Consider the following 23,689-nt stretch of genomic DNA (forward strand, 5'->3'; position numbering starts at 1 on the left):
ACAAAGAAAAATATTTGCTCATGCTTACAAGTAAAGGCGCTAAACTTCCCAAAGATTTAGACTCAAACATCTTTAAAACTGGATCTCAACAATATGCATATCAAGAGTAACAAAGAGAAGAAGAAACTCGTAACTTTGAACAACACATACCTGAGCAACACATTCCAGAACAACGCATACCAGAAATGCGTATACCCAAACTAGAAACACCAGAGCAAAATATACCATTTACCACACCTTTTCAGCTGAGAACAAATACAAGGGAAGAACTTTTTCCTCGACAAGACAATATACCTTTGGCTGCCCTTACTCAACAAATGCAAATGTTGCAAAGGCAAATACAAAATATGCAACAAGGGACAACAGTGCGGTACTCTTTAAACGAAATATGTCATCCATTTGACAGAAGATTGAACATGGTGCCTTTTCCTCTCAACTCAGATGTTCCCAAATTTGATAAATATGATGGGAAAAGTGATCCCCGAGATCATGTTCGAGAATTTTGCACCATGAGCCTTGAATTTGCTCATGATGACACCTATTTGATGAGGTTATTCCCAAGAAGCTTGGGAGGGCAAACCATGGAATGGTTATCCAAAATTACACCACCTGTCAGATCATTTGATGAATTGGTTAACAAATTCATAACCCAATATTCCTATAACATCCAACATGCCATAACCATGCTAGATGTTTGCAACACCAAACAAAAGAACAATGAAACATTCATGATATTCCTTCAAAGCTGGCGACGTATGGTATCCAGATATCCTCGAGATATTCCTGAGAAGGAGAAAATGGAAATCTTCATCGATAACTTGAATAGTGAAATGAGTTATAGACTAAAACTTCAATGCATACCATCTTTCGCTAAATTAATTGAGAATGGCATTCAAGTAGAGGAAGCATGTGTCAAAAAGGGAACACTCAAATTCTACAAGGAAGGAACCAACTCATCAAACTACAATAACCAGAACAACACCAACCTTGACAAATCTCGATTTTGGACTCGAAACAAAAACGAAGGCACCAATGAAACACATGATCCCAAATCTAAGCAACCAGTGCTCACATTATCTGGAAATCCTCAAAACACGAAAAATCCTTAAAATGCTAATTCAAATGCTCACACATATGCACCAAACACTGATCAAGGACAACTCAACACAAACAACACCAATGATACTCAAAGTAAAAACATGAATCCAGGACCTAGCAACAATTCACGCAACAACACGAACAATTTCCAAAAACGTATCTTCACACCACTAGGGCAATCACTAGAATCAGCATTCAGAGAACTTTTGGCACACAAGATTCTTTCTTTGCCTCCAATAAGCAACTACGAACCCCAAATCAAACCACCTTGGTGGAATGATTCTCACTATTGTGATTACCATCGTAACAAGGGTCATCAGATGAACGATTGCATGAGGTTAAAACACATGGTGCAAGATATGATTGATCAAGGTGACTTAACAATAGATGGTCTCAAAACAAATGGTGATCATGGAGCCTTTAAAAATCCTCTTCCAAATTACAAAGATGGAGCTTCAACCTCGAACGATACACGTGGAGCTCGTATCAACCATATCTACAACAACACCATAAATCACATATCAGCTGAAGAGCATCAAGTAAATGTCATCACCATCCGAGATAAGCGTGATCATGAATCTGTCAATGTAACAACCCGAACTCAGAAATATGTCTTGAAAGGACATACTGCACCTACAACTATCACACCAAAAATTCAATATGACTTGGTTAACCAACTCCGTAAAACTCCAGCACAGATATCTATACTAGAATTGCTAAAACTATCACCAAAGCACAAAGACATATTAGAACAAGCGCTATTGGAAACCAATGTACCTCAAAATTTGGATATAGACAGATTTCAAGCCATGGTCGCCCATATGATTGGACCTCATAACCTCACCTTCTCAGAGCATGACGATGCTTCCTTAAGCCATCCGCATAATACTCCTCTCCATATCAAAGTCATTGTTTGCAAACACCGAGTAAAAAGAGTCTTAATAGATGGAGGAGCCAAACTTAATATATGTACTTTAAAGCTTATGTGTGCATTAGGCTTCTCAGAAGAATCTATTGATCCCTGCAAGAAGATTACCATAAAGGCATATGATGATGAGGAAAGGTCCTCTAAAGGAACTGTGATATTACCTATTCAAGTGGGACCAATACAAAAGGATACTATATGTCAGGTCTTGGATATAGACCTTACCTACAATATTTTATTAGGGCAACCCTGGATACATGAAATGCAAGCAGTACCTTCCACATATCACCAGTGTGTCAAATTTCCTTATGACGGACAAGAAGTTTCCATATCTACTGATCACAATCCATTTCAACATTGCAACGCAATGGGGGCAGCCCAAGACAGTTTGGTTCCTCATAATAGAGAAAAGCAACAGTCTTCAACATCAGATCAACAAATAGAAAAATCTAACTCCTTATTGGGAGACTTCAAACAGAAAATGCAAATCAAAGACCAAGGCATAGGAGAATACTCTTTGGAGCCTTTATGTTTGGCCAAATTGCCAACATCACCTAGATCTCATGGATTGCCTACTACATCAACACATCTGGTCATTTGATGGTACCTTCATCTAATTGGGCACTCTGGCACATGAATCAGAAGATAAGGATATTCTTAGCTGGTTATACAAAGATGAGAAAGAAGATAATAGAGCAGCTACTTTCGATATTGTTCTACCTACACACCTATATGGAAAAGGATACTTAATCATGCAACAAATGGGATATGACGGTAAAGGACCTATTGGGAAACGCAAGGAAGGAGTCACTGAACCTATAAATCTTCCTTCACAACCCAATAGAAACAAAGCAGGATTGGGTTGTGAGCTCACTTTCCTATTAAAAATGCCACCCCACCTAACTACAAAACCTCAATGGAAAGTAAAGACAAAGTACAAAGAAGAATCTTGGTAGGAAGCACTCTTTGAATCAGTAGAAACAATCCGCAAGGCACGGGAACGTCAAGATCAAAAGTTACATCAGGAAAAGCTTCTAAAACACAAAAGGGCCATATCTGTAGCAGTAGCTCATATTCAAACACCAATATCTCAAGAACAAATAAAATCATCTCCAGATACCTTTGTTTCTCCCCGAAGAAGCACAGTCTATGAACAAATACAGAAAATAGAAGATGGATCTGACACAGAATCAACAAAAACTATCAAAATGGTATCTATCATCAAAAATTTGTTTTCACCATACAACATACCAGTTTACAGTACTGATAGAATCTGGGATGATGCCTCAGAGACTGACTCCAATGAATATGAATGGGGTACCTGCTCCAATGCTACTACAGATATCCCTAATGATACTAATTCTCTATCTCTTTCTCAAGAAGAACATAACGCAAGAGATAGACCTCTTGAATTTGGACCGCAGAATATCTATGATGCCAAGGAAAATGAGCAGAAACATTATGAGCAAGTCTATGTGGAAGATAATACCATCGAAGACCTCGATAAAATCCTGGACTTCTTTAAAACCAAGAACAGTCACGATGAAAACTCTGTCCTAACACTCACAGTAGCCAAACTTGATCCTCCTAACGATTCCTTACCGCTTGTCTTTCCTAACCTCATTGACTGGGATGAACCTGAAATCCATGATATACCAATTTTCCCAGATGATGAATCTATTATCCATTACCTATGTACCGTAAATCCAGAAACAGGCTCTACCAGCGAACAAAGTAACAATGTCTACAAACCAGGGAGTGCCAAGTCTCCCGGTCGCAAAAATGAACCAAATAAAGGATCTGATGCTAAAAACCAGTCAATTGCAGCTCTAGATCACAAAAAAGTAAAAATAAAGGATGCATCTGAGGTTGAAAACCTTTTTAAGGCACCTAACGATGAGAGACTTGACACTCTTCTTGTGCACCTTCATGAGCGATCACCCATATTGATTGAGCCCACTCAATCAATCAACATTGGTACCACGGAAGCAGTCAAAAACCTACACCTTGCAGAATCTCTAATAGAGGAAGAAAGATCAGCATTCATCATTTTCTTTAAAGAACAGCAAATTAACTTTGCTTGGTCATATGCTGATATGCCTGGAGTGGATCCACACTTAATCATGCATCACTTATCCATCTCTTCAGGAGTTAAACCGGTCAAGCAAAAGCTATGAAAGATGAATCCATAGGTGGCACTCATGGTCAAAACTGAACTAAAGAAACTATTAGATGTCAGATTCATCCGACCCATTGACTATGCAGAATGGATTTCCAACATCGTTCCGGTATCAAAACCAGATGGTAGTATCTGAATATGCACTGACTTCAAAGACGTCAACAAAGCTTGTCCAAAAGACGACTTTCCTCTACCCAGTATCGACATAATTGTAGATCTCACAGCAGGCCATGCAATGCTCTCACTAATGGACGGTTTCTCAGGCTATAATCAAATCAAAATAGCCCTAGAAGATCAAGATAAAACCGCGTTCACCTGTCCTTGGGGAACGTACTGTTGGAATGTTATGCCTTTTGGCTTAAAGAATGCAGGGGCCACCTATCAAAGAGCAATGACAACAATATTCCATGACATGATGCACACATTTATGGAAGACTATGTGGATGATCTACTAGCTAAATCCTTCACCAAAGCAGAACATCTTGGCATCCTAACAAGCCATGGCATAAATGATGGATGAATGGATGCAATGGATGTGATCGCAACAAGTCTGAAAGAAAATGGAGCCATAGCCTTTACTAATGGTGCCTATTTACCAGGTTTTCACCACCATAATTACCCAAGGCACCACCAAAGTGGTTTTCACCCTTGGATGAATGATTTTTCTTTACTATTTTCTTGATTTTTTTGTATTTTGTTCAGGACTATTTTTTGAATGTTTTTGGCATTTTTTAAGATTTCAAGAGCCTAATGCTCTACATAGCTTATGTATAAAACCTTTTTAGATGCACACTATTGATTAGATTTTCTATTGGTTCTCCTTCTGAAGTGGCTAACTAATATGCCCCAGACCCAAAGATGACAATGATGACATATGGACCCAGCCAATTGGATTCAAACTTGCCCTAATGTTCTTTGTTTGGTTTATAGCGAGGATTCTCCTTGAGAACCAGATCTCCTACTTCAAATGTGTGAGGTTTGACCCAATGATTGTAGCTTTTTCTCATGCACTGCTGATAGGGTTTTAGGTGGTTGTAGGCAGCTTGTCGCTTTTCATCAAGCAGTTCCAAGTCCTGAAGACATGAGACTCGGTATGCTTCATTATCTATTAGATTGTGCAAGGAGACCAGTAAAGATGGTAATTCAACCTCAATAGGCAAGATGGATTCTTGTCCATAAACCAATGAGTAGTGGGTTGCGCTTGTAGGAGTTGGAATGCTAGTTAGATACACCCATAGTGTCGGATTCAATCTAATGTGTGAATCATGACCAACATCATTGACTATCTTTTTGAGGATCCTCAATATGTTCTTGTTGCATGCTTCATCTTGACCATTTCCTTGTGGGTAATATGGAGTGGAAAAATAGTGTTGGCTATGAAACTTCTCACAAAGTTCATGAACATCTTAATTTTTGAAAGGGAGTCCGTTATCTGTGATGATGGACATGGGTACACCATATCGGCAGATGATGTAATTGAGGATGAATGCGGCAATTTGCTTGCCGGTGACTTGGGTGAGTGGAATGGCTTCAATCCACTTGGTGAAGTACTCTGTGGTGGTAATGATAAATTTATGAGCATTGGATGAAGATGGATGGATTTATCCACTAGGTCAAGTCCCCATTGACAAAAGGGAAATGGTGTTGTGATAGGTTGTAATTCCTATGCTGGGGTATGTATCAAATCTCTGTGAACTTGACACTTTGGCACTTTCTGACAAATTAGTAGGAGTCTTTTTCCATGGAGGGCCAATAGTATCTGGCTCGCATGATAAGGACCACTTGAGTGAGCCCCACAAATTCCTTCATGTACGTCTTCCAAGGCTTTTGTTATTTCATCTTGTTCCAAACATTGGAGGAGAGTACCTTCAAGACTTCGCCTATATAGGGTTTTAGGGTTTCAGGAATGATGGTGTATCTAGCAGTTTGGTGGATAAAGGTTTTTCATTGTGATGAATAATGATGAACAACAAATACCCTAACTGGTACTGAGGGGGGGGTGGTGAATCAGTACAATCAAAGACTTTCTGACAATCTTTTCAAGCTAAAACAACACTAACCGGTTGTCTTCATCACTAAACTTAACCATGGTAATACTGATTAAACACAGTAAGACATCATACATCATAGACCAGTAAGTCTTAACATTTCAAATACATTTAATATTTGATAGCTACTTTACCCATAAACATATGCATGTGGTGTGTCACCAATACCATATCCATTAGCTCTACATGCATAATCGCTTAAACAAAGAACACTTAATCATCACATGAAAAATGCACAACCCATGACTTATAGATTTTTCACGTGGAAACCCAAATGGGAAAAACCATGGTGGGGATGAATACCCACAAGATTTTTTTTGAACTCCGTTGAAGCTCGCTCTATTAGGATCCTAGTCTGGTTAAAGAATTTGCAATAAGGTTTTGGTAGGAACCAATCTTGTTAAAGATCACCTAGTTAAGGGATGGCTATATGCCCTGTTAAAGGTTACCTTGCTAGAGGATTTGAAGAACTCAATGAACTTGAGTCACCTGGTTAGAGGATTTATAGTAAGCCTGTTAAAGCTACCCAACAAAGGGATTTTCCTTTTGTTGAAATGGTTAGAAGACAACAGATAAAGCTTTGATTTGATAACAACACTATATTCTAAGGAAGATCCTTTTCAGTTCCTCTACTTCTGCAATCACACTCTGCAGTTTTCTCTTATTGGTTTGGCAAGTATCTCATCACTCAGATACACACACAACATTTTCCAATAACTTGCAATAACAAACATAATTGACCTTATAGACAAAAATTAGGTCGGTAGCATAAACCCTAAACCCTAAGCATTTTAGGTTTACAATACAAGCGGTCCAATCCCGATTGTCCAAACACTTTGCATAGAGTAATACAATTTTAAACAAATCACAAGATAATTTGCATTGTCCATTCTTTACCGCACATAGAAATCAGTAACTCATCATGCTTTTTTCTCATACTGTTAAGAAGAATGTTCATTCCTGAGGTAGACATTTAATGTAGTCGATCTCCTCATGCAATATCCTCAAGGGAATCCTTCACGTGCACAAAGCTAACATGGCATCACGATCTCATCTTCATCTCTTATCTAACTTAACACAAAATGTCATCAGTTGCATCATACAAGTAAGATTGCCAAACCGGAAACCCTAGAGCTGAGACTACCAACCTGTAGTCACACTTAGTGAAACCCCGACACCGGTTCACTGCATTTCTTCATACCAGTTCAGCAACTTCTTCCAATCTGTATACCGGTTTACTTACACTTATTGACATCAATGACAACATACATTATCATCATATCATCATGTCAGTTCATCATATGCCAACAATCTCCCCCTTTGGAATTGATGGAAATACTTAGTGTAGCATTGCAAATGTAGACATCATAGACCAGTGTATTCTACATCATCAGATATCTTCTCCCTATACATCAGATATCTTCTCCCCCTTTGACAACAATGCCAAAGTGGAGGCACAAGCTTCCATTCTCCAATATGATGCTTCCCCTATAGAGTAGCATCCTTCAACACATCAATCCTGAAAGATTTGAAACTGTAGTACCTAACTAATATGGAGCACACAACTTTAGTTGACTTCATGAAGGGGTAGAACCCCTAATTCACCTCTCAAATAGGTAAATGTAGTCTTCGGTAAGGGCTTAGTGAATATATCTGCTAGCTGCTCCTTATTAGAAACATGTTCTAGTACAACCTCCTTATTCTGGACCTTTTCTCTCAAGAAGTGATACATAAGCTCAATGTGCTTAGTTCTAGCATGCAATACCGCATTCTTGGAAATATTTATTGCACTTGTGTTGTCACAAAATATATTCACTGGTTCAGATACAGGTATTTTGAAACCTTCCAATACATGTTTCATCCAGATTGCTTGAGTGCAGTTCATAAGTGCTACCACATATTCTGCTTCAGTTGTAGACTGATAAATACAACTCTGCTTCTTACTCATCCATGAGACTAGTCTTCCACCAAGAAAGAACGCTGCACCGGTTGTGCTCTTCCGGTCATCCACATTACCTGCTCAATCGGCATCGGTATATACTTTGAGGTTAAAGTCACCGTTATATGGATACCACAATCCGTAGTCAACTGTTCCTTTCAGATATCTACGAATCTGCTTGACAGCTACCAAGTGAAATTCTCTTGGACTTTTTTGAAAACGAGCTACAATGCCCACTATATGAGTAATATCTGGTCTATTGTGCACCACATAGTGCAGCTTATCGATCAGTGACTTGTACTCCTTGTCATTCACCAACACTGAATCATCTTCTTTAGTCAATTTACAACCGGTCACCATCGGTGTACCAACCGGTTTTCTCTCCTCCATGCCAAAGGTCTTCAATACCTCTTTGACATACTTAGACTGGGTAATAAAGATACCCTCTTTCATTTGGTGAATCTATAAATCAATGAAGAACTTTATCTCTCCAATTAGAGACATCTCAAACTCTTTCTTCATTTCATCTGCAAAAGCATGACTCATTTTATCATCTCCTCCAAAGATTATGTCATCTACAAATACTTCACAGATCAGAATCTGATCACCATCAGATTTTAGATAGATGTTGCTATCCTCACTTGTTCTCTAAAATCTAATCTTCACAAAATGAGAGTGTAACCATTCATACCATGCCCTAGGTTCTTGTTTTAATCCATATAGGGCTTTGTGTAATCTACACACCATGCTACTATCTTTTGATAAGGCAAACCCTTCTAGTTTCTCAATATACACTTCCTCTTCTAGGATTCCATTAAAAAATGCAGACTTCACATCCATTTGATAAACCTTAAATCCCTTAAATGCTGCAAATGCAAGTAGCATTCAGACACCTTCTAGTCTAGTCACAGGAGCAAAGGTTTCTCCATAGTCTTTTCCCTCTTCCTAAGCATATCCTTTGCATACAAGTCTTGCCTTGTTCCTCACAACTGTGCCTTCTTCATTTAGCTTATTCTTGAAGACCCATTTGGTACCTATGACATTCTTGTGTTTTGGTCTGGGTACCAAGGACCATGTTGCATTCTTTTGATTTTGATCTAGCTCCTCTTTCATTGCTTTAATCCAGTCTTCATCTATAAGTGCTTCTTTGGAAGTCTTGGGCTCTAATTCAGAAATCATGCAAGAGTTTTCTTTCACGTTTCTTCTTGTGAGGATCCCTGCATCTTTATCTCCTATGATTTGCTTCGGATCATGATGTAGTTTCACATACCTAGGAATGACTCTAGCTTGATCTGCTAGTTTTTCCTCTTCTTCTTCACTTACCTCTTCTTCTTCTTCTCCTATTGTAGCTTCTACCAATACAGGAACACTGAGATCTTTACTTGTTTCTTTCTTAACCGATTCCCAGAAGGCTATACGCGGTTCATCTTCCACTTCTTCACTGCAGGTTTCCTCAGGTTCCTTAGGGGATTCATCAACCCTGACATTGATACTCTCAATAATTTTCTCTGTTCTATTGTTGTAGCACTTAAGAGATTTTCTCTTGGTGGAATATCCCAAAAATATTCCTTCATCACTTTTAGCATCAAACTTGCTCAGATGCTCACCTCTCTTGATATAACACTTACTACCAAATACTTTAAAATAATTGACAGTGGGAGTTTTCCCAATCCAATACTCATAAGGGGTTTTAACTCTACCTTGCTTGATGAGTACCCAATTAATAGTATAGACTGCAGTGCTCACTGCTTCTCTCCAAAAGGTGTGAGCAACCTTTCCTTGGATCAACATTGTTCTAGGCGCTTCAACTATAGTCCTGTTATTCCTTTCTGTTATTCCATTATGTTGTGGTGTCCTTGGGGAAAACAACTACCTCTTGATACCACTATCTTCATAGTACTTGTTGAATTCATCAGAAGTGAATTCACCTCCTTGATTAGTTCTTAAGCATTTGATCTTCTGACCACTTTCCTTCTCTACTAATGCTCGGAAAGCTTTGAACTTTCCAAACGCCTCAGACTTGTCTTTCAAGAATGTGACCCACATCATTCTTGAGCAGTCATCAGTAAGAATCATGAAATACCTATCTCCCTGAATACTTCTAGTTTTCATAGGACCACACAAATCAGTATGCACAAGATCAAGTAAGTTTTCTGCTGAAAAAGACTTACCTTTGAAAGTTGAGGAAGACATCTTCCCAAGTTGACATTCTTTGCACAAAGAATTCTCTGGTTTGTTCAGCAAAGACAATCCTCTTACTGCCTTGATCTTACTAGCCTTTACAATATTATCAAAATTCATATGACAAAGTCTCCTATGCCATATCCAACTGTCATCAAACTTCACCATCAGACACCGACTTATCTTGGCATTCAACTGAAAAAGGTTACCTCTAGTCTGCTTACCTGTGGCAATAAGTTCACTACTTGTACCATTTATACTACAAACTCCACCTTTGAATTCCAAAATGAGTCCTTTATCATTTAGCTGAGCAGCACTCAACAAGTTATGCTTAAGACCTTCTGCCCAGTAAACATCATCTACACTGCTCTTTCCATTTAGTAAGATGGATCCTTTACCTTTCACCAAACATGGTGCATCATTGCCAAATCTGACAACACCTCCATCATATTCTTTTAGAGACAAAAACTTTCTCCTATCACCATTCATTTGGTGAGAACAACCACTATCAATTATCCACTCATTAGAGTTGTCAATGCGAGAGACAAGTGCTTTCTTGTCAGACACTTCTTCCTTTACAGCTACAAATACCATGTCTTCATTTTCTTCATCCTCAGATTCTTCATCAGTAACACCTTCATCCACTACAACAAGACAATTTCTTCTATTTCCTCCTTTATACTTTTTAAACCTTTCCGGTTTATCCTTATTCTCATTATTAGGACAGTTAACAATGATATGTCCTATCTTATTGCAGGAAAAACATTTTAAAGGAATCTTACCTCTGTATTTTCCAGTACCTTTTGGAAGTCTCTTGGCAAGGAGAGCTTCAAACTCCATCAGAATTTCCTTATCATCCATACCTCTACTTTGCATGGATTCATAACTGGTACTTGCTTCTTTTCCTTTTCTGGCTGGTGCAACAGATACTCTAAAAGTTGACTCAGTCTTTTGAACACTGCCATCATAGCTATTCAACTCATATGAAGTTAACTTTACAATGATAGAGTATAAGGATACCTTGGTTTTGTCAATAGACCTTAGTTCCTGAATAGCAACAACTTTGATTGCATAGACTGGTAACAATGATCTCAAGACTTTATTGACAATGGTGGCATCATCAATTATTCCACCAGTGATCTTGATATCTCCAACAACAGTCTTGATTCTTATGCCATATTGCTGAATGGTCTCACCTTCAACCATCCTCATGTTTTCAAATTTTCCTCTAAGGTTCTCTTCCTTAGCTTTCTTTAGATGCTCATCACCACCATAAATAGTTTCCAATGTGTCCCATACATCTTTAGGAGTGTCCTTATCTTGTACATCAATGAACTCAATATCAGACAAACTGCTAATAAGGGCTTCCATGACTTGCCCATTTTCTTGAATCTCTTTTTTTGATCATTAGTTAAAGTGCTAGTGGGAATTACATAGACATTTTCAACATAGCTCCAGTGTTGAGCATCCAAAATCTTGATAAAGATCTTCATTCTATCCTTCCATAGTTTGAAGTTATCTCTATTGAACTTAGGACGTTCCCTCTTCATCATTAAGGAAGGATCTTTTACCTCAAGCGGTTAAGCTTATATCACCAAGGACTTGGAGTTGCTTTGATACCAATTGATAAATAATGATGAACAATAGATACCCTAACTGGTACTTAGAGGGGGGGGGGGTGAATCAGCACAGTCAAAGACTTTCTGACAACCTTTTCAAGCTAAAACAACACTAATCGATTGTCTTCATCACTGAACTTAACCATGGCAATATCGGTTAAACACAGTAAGACATCAGACAACATAGACCAGTAAGTCTGAACACTTCAAATACATTTAATACTTGATAGATACTTTACCCATAAAAATATGCATGTGGTGTGTCACCAATACCATAACCATTAGCTCTGCATGAATAATCACTTAAACAAAGAACACTTAATCATCACATGAAAAATGCACAACCCATGACACACAAATTTTTCACGTGGAAAACCAAATGGGAAAAACCAGTACGGTGGGGATGAATACCCACAAGATTTTTTTTGAACTCTTTTGAAGCTCCCTCTATTAGGAGCCTAGTCTAGTTAAAGACTTTACAATAAGGTTCTGCTAGGAACCAATCTTGTTAAAGATCATCCGATTAAGGGATGACTATATACCCTATTAAAGGTTGAAACCCTATTAAAGGTTACCTTGCTAGAGGATTTGAAGAACTCAATGAACTTGAGTCACCTGGTTAGAGGATTTATAGTAAGCCTATTAAAGCTACCTGGCAAAGGGATTTTCCTTCTATTGAAATGGTTAGAAGACAACAGATAAAGCTTTGATCTGATAACAACACTATATGCTAAGGTAGATCCTTTTCAGTTCCTCTACTTCTGCAATCACACTCTGTAGTTTTCTCTTACTGGTTTGACAAGTATCTCATCACTCGGATACACACACAACATTTGCCAACAACTTGCAATAACAAACATCGTCGACCTTATAGATAACAATTAGGTCAGTAGCATAGACCCTAAACCCTAAGCATTTTAGGTTTACAATACAAACAATCCAATCCTGACCATCCAAACACTTTGCATAGAGTAATATAATTTCAAACAGATCACAAGACAATCTGCATCATCCATTCTTCATCGCACATATAAATCAGTAACTCAGCATGCTTTCTTCTCATACTGCTAAGAAGAATTTTCATTTCCAAGGTAGACATTTAATGTAGTCGATCTCCTCATGCAAGATCCTGAAGGGAATCCTTGATGTGCACAAAGCTAACGTGGCATCATGATCTCATCTTCATCTCTTAGCTAACTTAACACAGAATGTCATTGGTTGCATCATACAAGCGAGATTCCCAAACCAGAAACCCTAGAGATGAGACTACCAACCTGTAGTCACACTCAGTGAAACCCTGACACCGGTTCACTACGTTTCTTCATACCGGCTCACCAACTTCTTCCAATCTGCATACCAGTTTACTTACACTTATTGACATCAATGACAACATACATTATCATCATATTAACTTGCCGGTTCATCATATGCCAACACGCTGGTTGTTTGATTGGTTAGGGGGAAGTGTGTGGTCACGTAAGTAAGTGAAAAACTCACTGTACCATGGGGAGTCGGAATCGGAAAGGCGACATATCATTTCAGATTCAGGGATATCATAAGCGAGGATCCAAAGTTGTTCAACCAAGAACTCATAGCGTGTCAAATTTTGTGAAAGATCTAAGAGAGATGTAATTATAGCCATTGCATCGGCATCTCGATTCTGATTTGTTGGTACTTGCTCAAATGTGATAGTTGTAAATGATTCTTTGAAACTATCCACCATCCTTTTGTATGACATGAGTATATCATCCTTTGTTTGGAATTCATCGGTGACTTGTCGGATGACCAGTTGGGAAGCTCCATATATCTGTAGCTCTTTTAGATTCCATTGTATGGATAATCTAAGTTATGTGATCAAGCCCTCATATTCTGCAATACTATTTGCGCATGAGAAAGTGAGTCTGTAGGACTTCAAGATGCTGTCACCTTGAGGTGTGATAAAAATAATACCTACTCCTGAGCCATGTCTGGTGTATGAGCCATCAAAATAGAGCTTCCAGGGTTATGTAGCTATGATCATGAAGATTTATTCATCCAGGAAGTTGGAAATAAGAGGATGGTCGCCTTTGAGTGGTGCATCAGCCAACTGACAACTTGTCCCTTGATAGATTTGTGGTCCACATACTCAATATCAAATTCAATTAAGATCATAACCCATTTGGCTAAGCGGCCTATCAATGCCACATTGTTGAGTAGGTACTCGAGTGGATATATCTTGGCAATAAGTTGTACTTTGTGCGTTAACATGTAGTGCCTCAATTTGGTGGATTCCAAGATAATTGCTAGGCAAGCTCGCTCAATAGGTGTGTAAATGAGTTCATAGCCTACCAGTGTTTGAGAAAGGTAGTAGACAACACATTCTTTTCCTTTCGTATTATGTTATGCCAGCAGCACTCCTAATGTCATGGTTGTAGATGAGATGTATAACAATAGAGGTTTGCTTGGATCTGGTGGGATCAATAATGGTGTATTCATTAGGTTGTCTTTAAGAATTTGGAATGCTTGCTAGCATTTTGCATCCCATTGAAAGCAGATATTTCTATGTAACATATGGGTAAAGGGATGACACTTATCAACCAATTGTGGAATTAACTACCGAATGGATTGTAGCCGCCCTTGTAATGTCCTCAACTAACTGATATTCTTTGGAGGTGGCATGTCCATGATTGCCTTGACTTTTGCAGGATCTACCTCAATGCCTTTACTTGAGACAATGTATCCTAAGAGCTTCCCAGAAGTTACTCCAAAGACACATTTTTTTGGATTGAGACGAATGTGGTATTGTTCCAATCTGTTGAAGATTTTATCCAGTACTGCTAGATGACCTTCTCTTGTTAATGATTTAGCTAGTAAATTATCCACATAATCTTCCATTATGGTGTGCATGATATCATGAAAGATGGTAGTCATGGTTCTTTGATATGCTGCCCTTGCATTCTTTCGACCAAATGGCATCACATTCCAACAGCATGTTCCCCATGGACATGTGAAAGCAGTTTTGTGTTGATCCTCTAGAGCAATTTTAATCTGGTTGTATCCTAAAAAGCCATCCATAAGATAAAGCATTGCATGGCCTGTTGTTGGATCTACAATCATTTCAATATTTGGTAAGGGAAGTAATCTTTAGGACATGCCTTGTTCAAATCTCTGAAGTCCGTACAGATATAGATTCCCCCATTAGGTTTTCCAACAGGTACAATATTGGAGATCCACTCTGCATAATCAATTGGTCTGATGAAATGAACATCCAAGAGCTTTTTAGGTTCATCCTTGATAAGAACGACAATCTATGTGTGCATCTTTCTGATCTTTTGTTTGACAGGTTTATCTCCTTCTGCTAAAGTTAGGTGATGCATGACCAAATCTAGATCTAAGCTAGGCATGTTTGCATAAGACCATGCAAAGTTGATTGGCACTTCTGGAAGAATTCCAAAAATTTTGGCTCTTCTTTAGGAGTTAATAGAGATGCCAGATGTATTTTGTGAGGAATCTCAGGGGTCCCTACGTTGAATTCTTTTGTTTCTTCTATTAGGATGGTTGATCTCTCCTAATTCGTACTAAAGGGGAGGATGTCAAACCTTTCATCCTCAAGTGCATTGGAGAGGTTTTCACCTTTGGATATGCTCTTTGTTTTTAATTTTTTGGTATATTGTGTGGTTCTCACAATAAGATCCATGTTTTATTGTAATATTTTTGTAGCTGTAAGGTCTGGCATCTGCCCCAAAGTATGCTACGTTGTTGAGTTCAATGGAAAACGTAGCTTTATGATCCCCACTTGGTATGTTATCCTGTAATTCTAGAAAGTCTATGAGTGCCTCATCATTTTGGAAATGGTCAAGGCATGGGGGATTTGGTTGGTTCCATTCAATGAGTTCAGGATGAATGATAGGCATTAATTCATCGATTAAGTTGAGTTCATGGGAGGCATTAGTAAGGGTTAATACATAATTGTGAAGTTCATTGATGCTACTCTCCTTGTCAGATTCCAACGTAGGATTTGACGTAGGGCCTATGGAAGTTGCTTCTAGACCAGGAACCCAAAATTTTTTAATCCATACTTCTCCATAAACAAGTATATCCTTACGAGGTGGAGGGGGTGATGTTTCTTCCTTGTATGAAGTATTCAAGTTCACTGAATCCCATTCCCCCTCATGCGAGTCTGTCTCAGAATCACTCTCTAGCATCCAATTACTGTACCAAGTTGGGATGTCTTTTAAATTGAATAGTGCATTAGTTACTGGCTTATTACTTTCAGAGGTAGGATTGTTGGTGTTGTTGGTGGGGTTATTGATGCTGTTGGTGTTGCTGGTGCTACTAATGGGGTTAGTGGTGTTGCTGGTGCTGCTGGTGGGGTTAGTGGTGTTGTTGGTGTTGCTAGTGCTACTGGTGGGGTTAGTGGTGCTATTGGTGCTGCTGATGGGGTTGTTGGTGTTGCAGATATAGTCAAGGATTGCATCCTTGGAGAGTAATCGTCTGATACACGGGTTTGCTGGGTTTTCCTTTGAATCAAAGCTAGGGAAGAGATTATCTTTGAAAACCCACTCCAGTTTTATCTCTTGGTTTCAACTCTAGTTGTAAGGGCTCTTGTCATCCTTGTTTGCAAGGTCCCAAAGCACTATGGCCATCATAGCCCATTCTTTGCATTATAGTGAAGCCTTTACCATATTTGTCAGTGGGAAGCTAAGCCTTCTAGCTTTCTTTGTCGATAGGGTTTGTGTAGGTCCATCTGTCAGGTCTTCATCCATAGTTTCCTCCTCTTGAATTTTACCAGAGGTGAATAGTGCCTAAGTGCAATTTTCTTTTGGCCAGTGGTGTTTGAAGTAAACCTTGGGGCTTTCCATGAGTTCTAAGGGATGTGAGTAACTTCCCAACACAAAAGAGTTGGCTAAGATTATATTCTGAGGATTTTAATTTCTACCCCATTATGTGGAAACTTGATATATTGGCGATAGGTATATGGTACAGCTTGCATGGCATGTATCCAAGGTCTTCCTAACAAGAGATTGTATGGCAAAGGAATGTCTAGCACTTGGAAAACTATATGCTTCATCACTGGCCCAACCTTGATGGGTAATATAACAACGCCTCTGGAAGAATGTTCTGCATCATCATATGCTTTAATGGTTATCTTTTTGCTGACATCCACTGATTCTATTGCATAACCCAATGCTGTGACTAACTGCAAGGTGCATATGTTTAAGTCGACCCCATTGTCAATCAAGACTTGCTTGATTATATGTTGGTTTACAAATCCTTCAATATGGAGGGAGGCATTATGGGGTTGTTGGGAGGATGTGTTGTCACTTTTAGTAAAAGTGAGACATGGTGATGACTTTAGACTACCAACCATGGCTTGAAACTGATCTATGTTGAGGTTGGCGGGGATAGACGCTTCTTGGAGAGCTTGATCCAAGATTGTTTTATGTGAGGGGGATAAGCATAAAAGCTCTAATATGGAGATGAGGGCTTGCATCTTATCCAATTGCTCTACAAGATTATATTGTTTGGGGAGGGGTGTCATTCCTTGTGGTGCTGCTTGAATAGTAATCTTGCTACGACGTGTAACAACATTGCATGTAGGAATTGGATCTTTTATGGTAAGAGTTGCAACTTGTTCATTCACATCATAAAGGTGATTCATAGTATAATTGTATGTCACTTGTGTAAAATTGGTTGTGGTATCTATGTTTCTCCCTGAGGTTGAAGGATCCCTTTGATCATGTGATGGAAGTGGACTCTTGAACATTAAGTGATCATCATTGGATGTTTTTGGGTCATGTCCCTCAATTTCAATTTCTCCTCTATCAATAAGATCTTGAACAAGATGTTTTAGCCGATGGCAATTGCTTTCTTTATGCCCTCTTCCTTGGTGAAATTCACAATGTTCGTGATCTTGCCACCATAGAGGCTTGACTTGAGGCTCATAATTGGATGTTTTTGGTAAGGTCAGAAGATTGGAGGATATCAATTGGCATAAGATCATTTCAATAGGTTTCCCTAAGGGTGTATATGTGTGTTTTGGCTTGTAGTTTTATTCCTTTTGTTTTGGTTCCTCTTGATGTGTATTGCGGTCTTGATTTTGTGGATTATTAATGGTGTTGTTTTTAGGATGGGGATTTTTTCCTGCAAACCTCACCATAAATTGTGCAATTTTTACTGTTCTTGTGTCCACTATCCCTTCATTGACAATATTCTTGTTTTGTTCCAAAATTTTGGTTTGTCACTATTATAATGTGGACAAGAGCCATCTTTGGGTTCATTAAATTTTTTGATAAGTCCCTTTTTGATGAGGGCTCTTTCACATTTGAACCCTTGAGTGCTCATTTCTTCAAAGGATTCTATTCCCTTCATGTCCAAATGAAATTCCATTTCATCATTTAAGTTGGAAATGAAAATTTCCACTAATTCTTGCTCAGGTAGATGAAGGGAGCATCTACTAGACAATTGTCTCCACCGCTGTAGGAAATTTGAGAACAACTCCCCTAAATTTTGTTTTGTGTTGCACAAATCTACCATGGTGACGTCACGTTCTATGTTGTGTGCATAATGAGCGATGAATTTTTGGACTAGTTCTTCAAATGTTCTAATGCCATCTGGCATTCATGAAAACCATTGTGTGCTTGTGCCTCCCAAACTTTGAGGAAAGAGGCACATTAAATATGTGTCCTCATAGGCCACCTCTAAACAAGCTGAGTGAAATTATCATACATGGTCCCTAGGATCTCCTTTGCCTCTATACTTTTGAAATTTGGGTGTTTTGAACCCTCATGGAAAAGGTGGCATAAGCATGTTCCTATCAAAAGGATAGGGACAAATGTCGTTAAGTGAGAACCGATTGGTCTTCGCACCACTGTTCAGTTGTTGAGCCAGATTTTCTATGTGTTGTCTTAACATGTCTGTTTCTAAAGGAGGAGGAGGAGGTGGAGGATTCCCTTGATGATTAGGGTCATAGTGGAAGTAATCTCTACCACCTCCACCATCATGATGGCTATGTTGCTCGTATGTTTGTTGTAATTGTGTTGTATCAAAATTGGAGGGAAGTTTGACACCTCCTTGAGCAAGTCTTAAGAAATGAGCATTGGCATTGTTTCTAAGAATTTCATCAAAGAGTCTGTTGAATTTTGGATTATGTTATGCTCTTTCTATAACTTCTGGAGTTGGAGTGCTGGGATCTTCCTCATTAGTGCCTCCTTCAAAGGCCTCATGAAAATCATTGAGGTTTTCTTCCTCCTCTTCAATTTTTGGTTGTCGATTTGTCATTGATCTTGTTTGAGCCATGTTTAAAAAGTTGATGTTTGTGAAAATGACTATGAGGTGGTGATGAAATGTTTGATGGAAGATAAGTGTTGTGAAATTTTTGGTGGGAGATAGATCTCTAATACTGAAGGTTGGATGTCAACAGAGTTCTTTGTGAATTTCTCTTTGTGTTTTTCAACAAGTTGATGCGATGAGGTATAGCAATGTTGGAGATGCATTACAATCCAAGCTACCTAGCAATGAGAGGATGCACTCATAAACTAGTTTAAACCTATCTAGATGTGTATAAATGCCTCTTAGGATGATTGATCCTAGATGTAGAGACACCCTAAAATGATTTGTTGGTTTGTTTAAGAAATACCTGAAAGAACTAAGGACAAGACCTCTTTGTGTTGAGAGTTGAGTGATTTTGTGATGTTTGAATGTGAAAGTGGGTAGGATATATGTCTCAATAAAATTCTTCCATTATGAAGGGGTTTTATATTTCTTCCTCTCTTACAGGGGATGGTGGTTTCCCTTGAGCTTCGTTGTATGTGATACAGATTTGAGGAAAGAAAGCAAGATTGATCTTTCCCCCTTTGTTCTTGTGATAATCAAAATCTCTATACTGAGTGAAAGCTCGATTGCTCAAAGGCTCTATATCAAATTCATTGGATTTGCCTTGAAGGTACAAGTGCATATGACACAAGAATACTCTATGTAAGAAAAAGAGTTGTCTATTGATATAGAAAAAATTCCTTTTCTTGATAAAAGCCTTTGAACCAATTTGTCTCTTCTTCAATTTGGTCTTTTGGTGAAGATTTATTTTTCTCAAGATATGAGTGATGGTCATACAAATTGATACTTTGTTTCACTTGTTGATGTAGATTTGTTGGATGGATACTTTGTTTCAATTGTTTTAAATCCTTTGACAAGAAAACACAACAAGCACACAAGCACAATAACCATGCCCCTTTTCAATAAAGGCACAACAGGTGTGGGTCTAAATCAACCCACTCATGAACTTTTTGACCTTTTATAAATGTATTTTATGTTCCCAATGCCTGAAGTCAGCCCAGTTTTTACTGGTCTGAAACAAGACGAAGACAATTAAAATACTTTTTATCCCTAAGGTCATGGCCAATTGCGATATTTTTCAGCCCACATCTTGATATTTCGACTTTGGTACTACATACCTTATGTATCCCACTGTGGCAGGTAAGGATGTGATATAGTAAGTCTTGCATGATCATAAAAGATAGATGATCCCTATAATGGGGGAGTCATCACTTTCATCAAGCTACATGTAGCCTTTCAAAAAGCCTTTTTTTCTACTCAAGGAAATATGTATGGTGAGTATCTTGGGAGCAAAATCATCTATTCTCTTGCACTGAACTTTTCACAAATATCCTCAATCAATAGAATGGGTGCGCTTCTAAAATAATAGGTGTCTAGTAATGTTCGATGTCTTTGGACATAAGTTCATTCTGCAGTGACTCACTTAAGAGCCTTGTAACTTGTGGTGGGGCCCATATGTCCTTTCGGCGAGTTACATTGTAGGAACAACTACACCCAAGGCTACAACTTTCACTCTCATTTGATTTCTATAGTGGCTCAAAAGATTTACCGTGCAAGGTCGTTCCCAAGAGTGATGTGTCTCCTGGAAGGCCTCTCTTAAAAATAGAAAATTTAGAGCGTTACTGACAATTTTCTCTTGCACCTAGGACCACGAGAGCCAAGGGAGAGGATAGTGTGTGTTAGAAATGGGACCACTCTACAGATTTGCACAAGCATGCCAAACACAAAAAAACACTTGTTCTTTTTAACGTTTTATTGCAATATGATCTATTTTCTATTTGGAGATGTTTTTGATTAAGGAAAATCAAGTTTTAAGGGACCCGAAACCCTGCTATTTGGAGATGTTTCTCCAACATACATGATGTTCTTTTTATCTCACAAAGCAATTTGTTTTCTAACTAGGAAAGTGAAATCCTGGTCAACAAAATGGAAACACGTTTGCTTGAAAGTAAATCATTTTTTGCAAATAAATGGACAAGTTTGTTTGTTCTTTTTAGCTTGCAAATAAAAGGTTGATTGTGAATTTTACCATTTGCAAGGAAATGAAAGATTTGTTTGTTCTTTTTAAGCCCAAATTGAATTTTTTTTCCTTACTTGCAAGAAAGCAAAGTGTTTGATTCGTTGTTCTTTTTTCCCTTACAATGAGATTCTTTTTAAGACCCAATGAAGATGTTGTTGTTTTTTACTCCAAAATGAAAGATGAGATTCATTTTAAACAAAAGGAAAATGAATTCTTTTTACCCAACTTAAAAAGCTAGAAAGAAATTAAATTCCTAATTCTAACTCAAATCTTGCAAGAAATTGTTAGTGATCTACCAGAAGAAAAAATAGTGAAATATAAAAATATTTTGGTGGGCTTCCACAAGCCTAAGTTTAATTTTTCGGTTACAATTTTTTTTTAGCTCTGTGTTATAAAATCATTACTTTGTGAGAACACATAAGCGCTACTTTGGACAATAGTGCCAAAGTACTTGCAAAAGCGCAAAAAAAAATCACAACAATGCTAAACTATGAACAAAAGCGCTAATTTAACAGGTTTGAAAGAATTAAAAGGCTGACAAACAAAGAGCATAAAAACGCTAGATTATTACAACAACGATATTAAATGAATAAAAACACTAAAACTATAATTGAAGCGCTAAAATTGTGGCGAAAGCACTGAAACTCGCACAAAAGCGCTAAATATCTTTAGACAATAGTGCTAAAGCGTAACTTGTGTGTGAAAATTATAAGAAAATCACAAAAAAGGTCAGAAATCAAATCAAAAGGTTGCGTGTTCTATTCACGTCGGGTTCACCAAATGATGCACACTAAAAATGGTCACAAAAGACACACATTTCAGATGTTAATATGTTAGTGATAATCAAAATGAAACACAAATGAACCTATGATGCTTAACATGCATATCAAGAGAGATAAGGAGAAAACAACAAGAAGCATACACAAATGAGGGAAGGAAAGAAAACCCCCCAAGATGGTCCCCAACATGCTCATAGTTGCTCCTCCCTTGTTCCTCTCCTCTTCAAGTCCTACATGAGTGTAGCTCTCAGCTTTTTGCACTATTCATGGATGTCTTATGATGATTTAAGATGATTATGAAAAATGAAAACAAAATGCATATACAAGTGTAAATAAGTTACTATGAGGAAGCACCTAATTAGTCTATGCAAATTTTAGTAAAATAACAATGCTAATGCTTGTAAAATGCTCTCTTAAAAATGACTATATGTTTGATGCACAAAGACTTCTCCTTTTTGAAAATGAAGAATAAGATCTCTATTTATAGGGAAAATAGGGCAATGGATGGTCGAGATTGAATAATCTTAGGAAGGGCCAGGATTGATGGGTTTATGATTTGTGTGATGACTTTCAACCCAATCCCATGATGACAAATGTCAACATGAGATGGCTTGAGAGGAGAGGGAAGAAGCATTAAATGCTTGAGATGACATGAAGGTTACCTTGGGAGGGTTTGGTTAGGCTTGAGTTAATGAATAAAGCTTTTATCTAATGAATAATGTCTTTATCCAATGGATAAAGTCTTGTGCAAGAGTTAGTGGGGATAACCATGGTCAAAGCAATAAATTCTTGAAGAGACCCATGAGTTAAATGAGGGTTGAGTTAGAGGGAAAGCCTCTATCCATGTGAGTGAGTTGAGTTTAACCATTAATGGTTATGTAAGAGCCATAAATGGATATGTAAGAACCATAAATGGTTTAGAAGACTTTGAGGGTTAACTTGTTGGAGAATAAAATCCTTTAATGCATTTCAAAGACTTTGGAGGTTTTGAGAAGTGACTTCTCTTTGCTTAGGAATGTGACAATAATTAGGGAGGGGGATTAGGCTAATTTGGAATGGATTAGAAGAATATAGAAGGGGTTTAGGAGGCAAGTGGGTTTGGTGGGTGAGAGAAAATAGGTTTTTAATTAAAATAAAATTCATTTATTTTAACTAAAATTGTGCAACTTGCATTTGTAGGAGAATGCAAGTGAGGGGGGGGGGGGGGACAGTTTAAAGATTTAAATAAATATTTATTGATTTATTTAAATGAGGAAAGGAAGTTATATTAAACAAATATGATTTATTCATTTAATTAATTGTTGGAATATGGTTTAATGAATTAATTTAAATAATTTAAATAATTTATTTAGTTAATAGAAGAAGAGGTTGAAGATGAATTAATTAAATATTGATTTAATTAATTGTTGACTCGTGGTGAAAGAATCAAATAAATACTAAATATTCATTTAATTAAGTGGACAAATTTATGTGTCTACACTTTCAATACTAAGGAAGAGGTCCAAATCAATGATAGACACTTCTAAAATGAGGAAAAGATTCTCATTAGGGATACCTTTTTCCAATAAGAGGAAGGAGATCCTCAAC

At 37.8% G+C, this 23,689-nt stretch overlaps 1 protein-coding gene across 1 annotated transcript in view; it reads left to right on the plus strand.

Moving 5' to 3' along the window:
• Positions 1–23,689, plus strand: part of LOC131038121 (protein trichome birefringence-like 36) — a 135,173-nt gene that overhangs the window by 11,379 nt on the left and 100,105 nt on the right. Inside the window, exon 2 of the mRNA XM_059214806.1 lies at positions 16,245–16,410. Within this exon, the coding sequence (XP_059070789.1) occupies positions 16,245–16,410 (166 nt within the window). The remainder of the gene's footprint in view (positions 1–16,244; positions 16,411–23,689) is intronic.

This window comes from Cryptomeria japonica, chromosome 11 (assembly GCF_030272615.1).
Source record: "Cryptomeria japonica chromosome 11, Sugi_1.0, whole genome shotgun sequence".
NCBI lineage: Eukaryota > Viridiplantae > Streptophyta > Pinopsida > Cupressales > Cupressaceae > Cryptomeria > Cryptomeria japonica.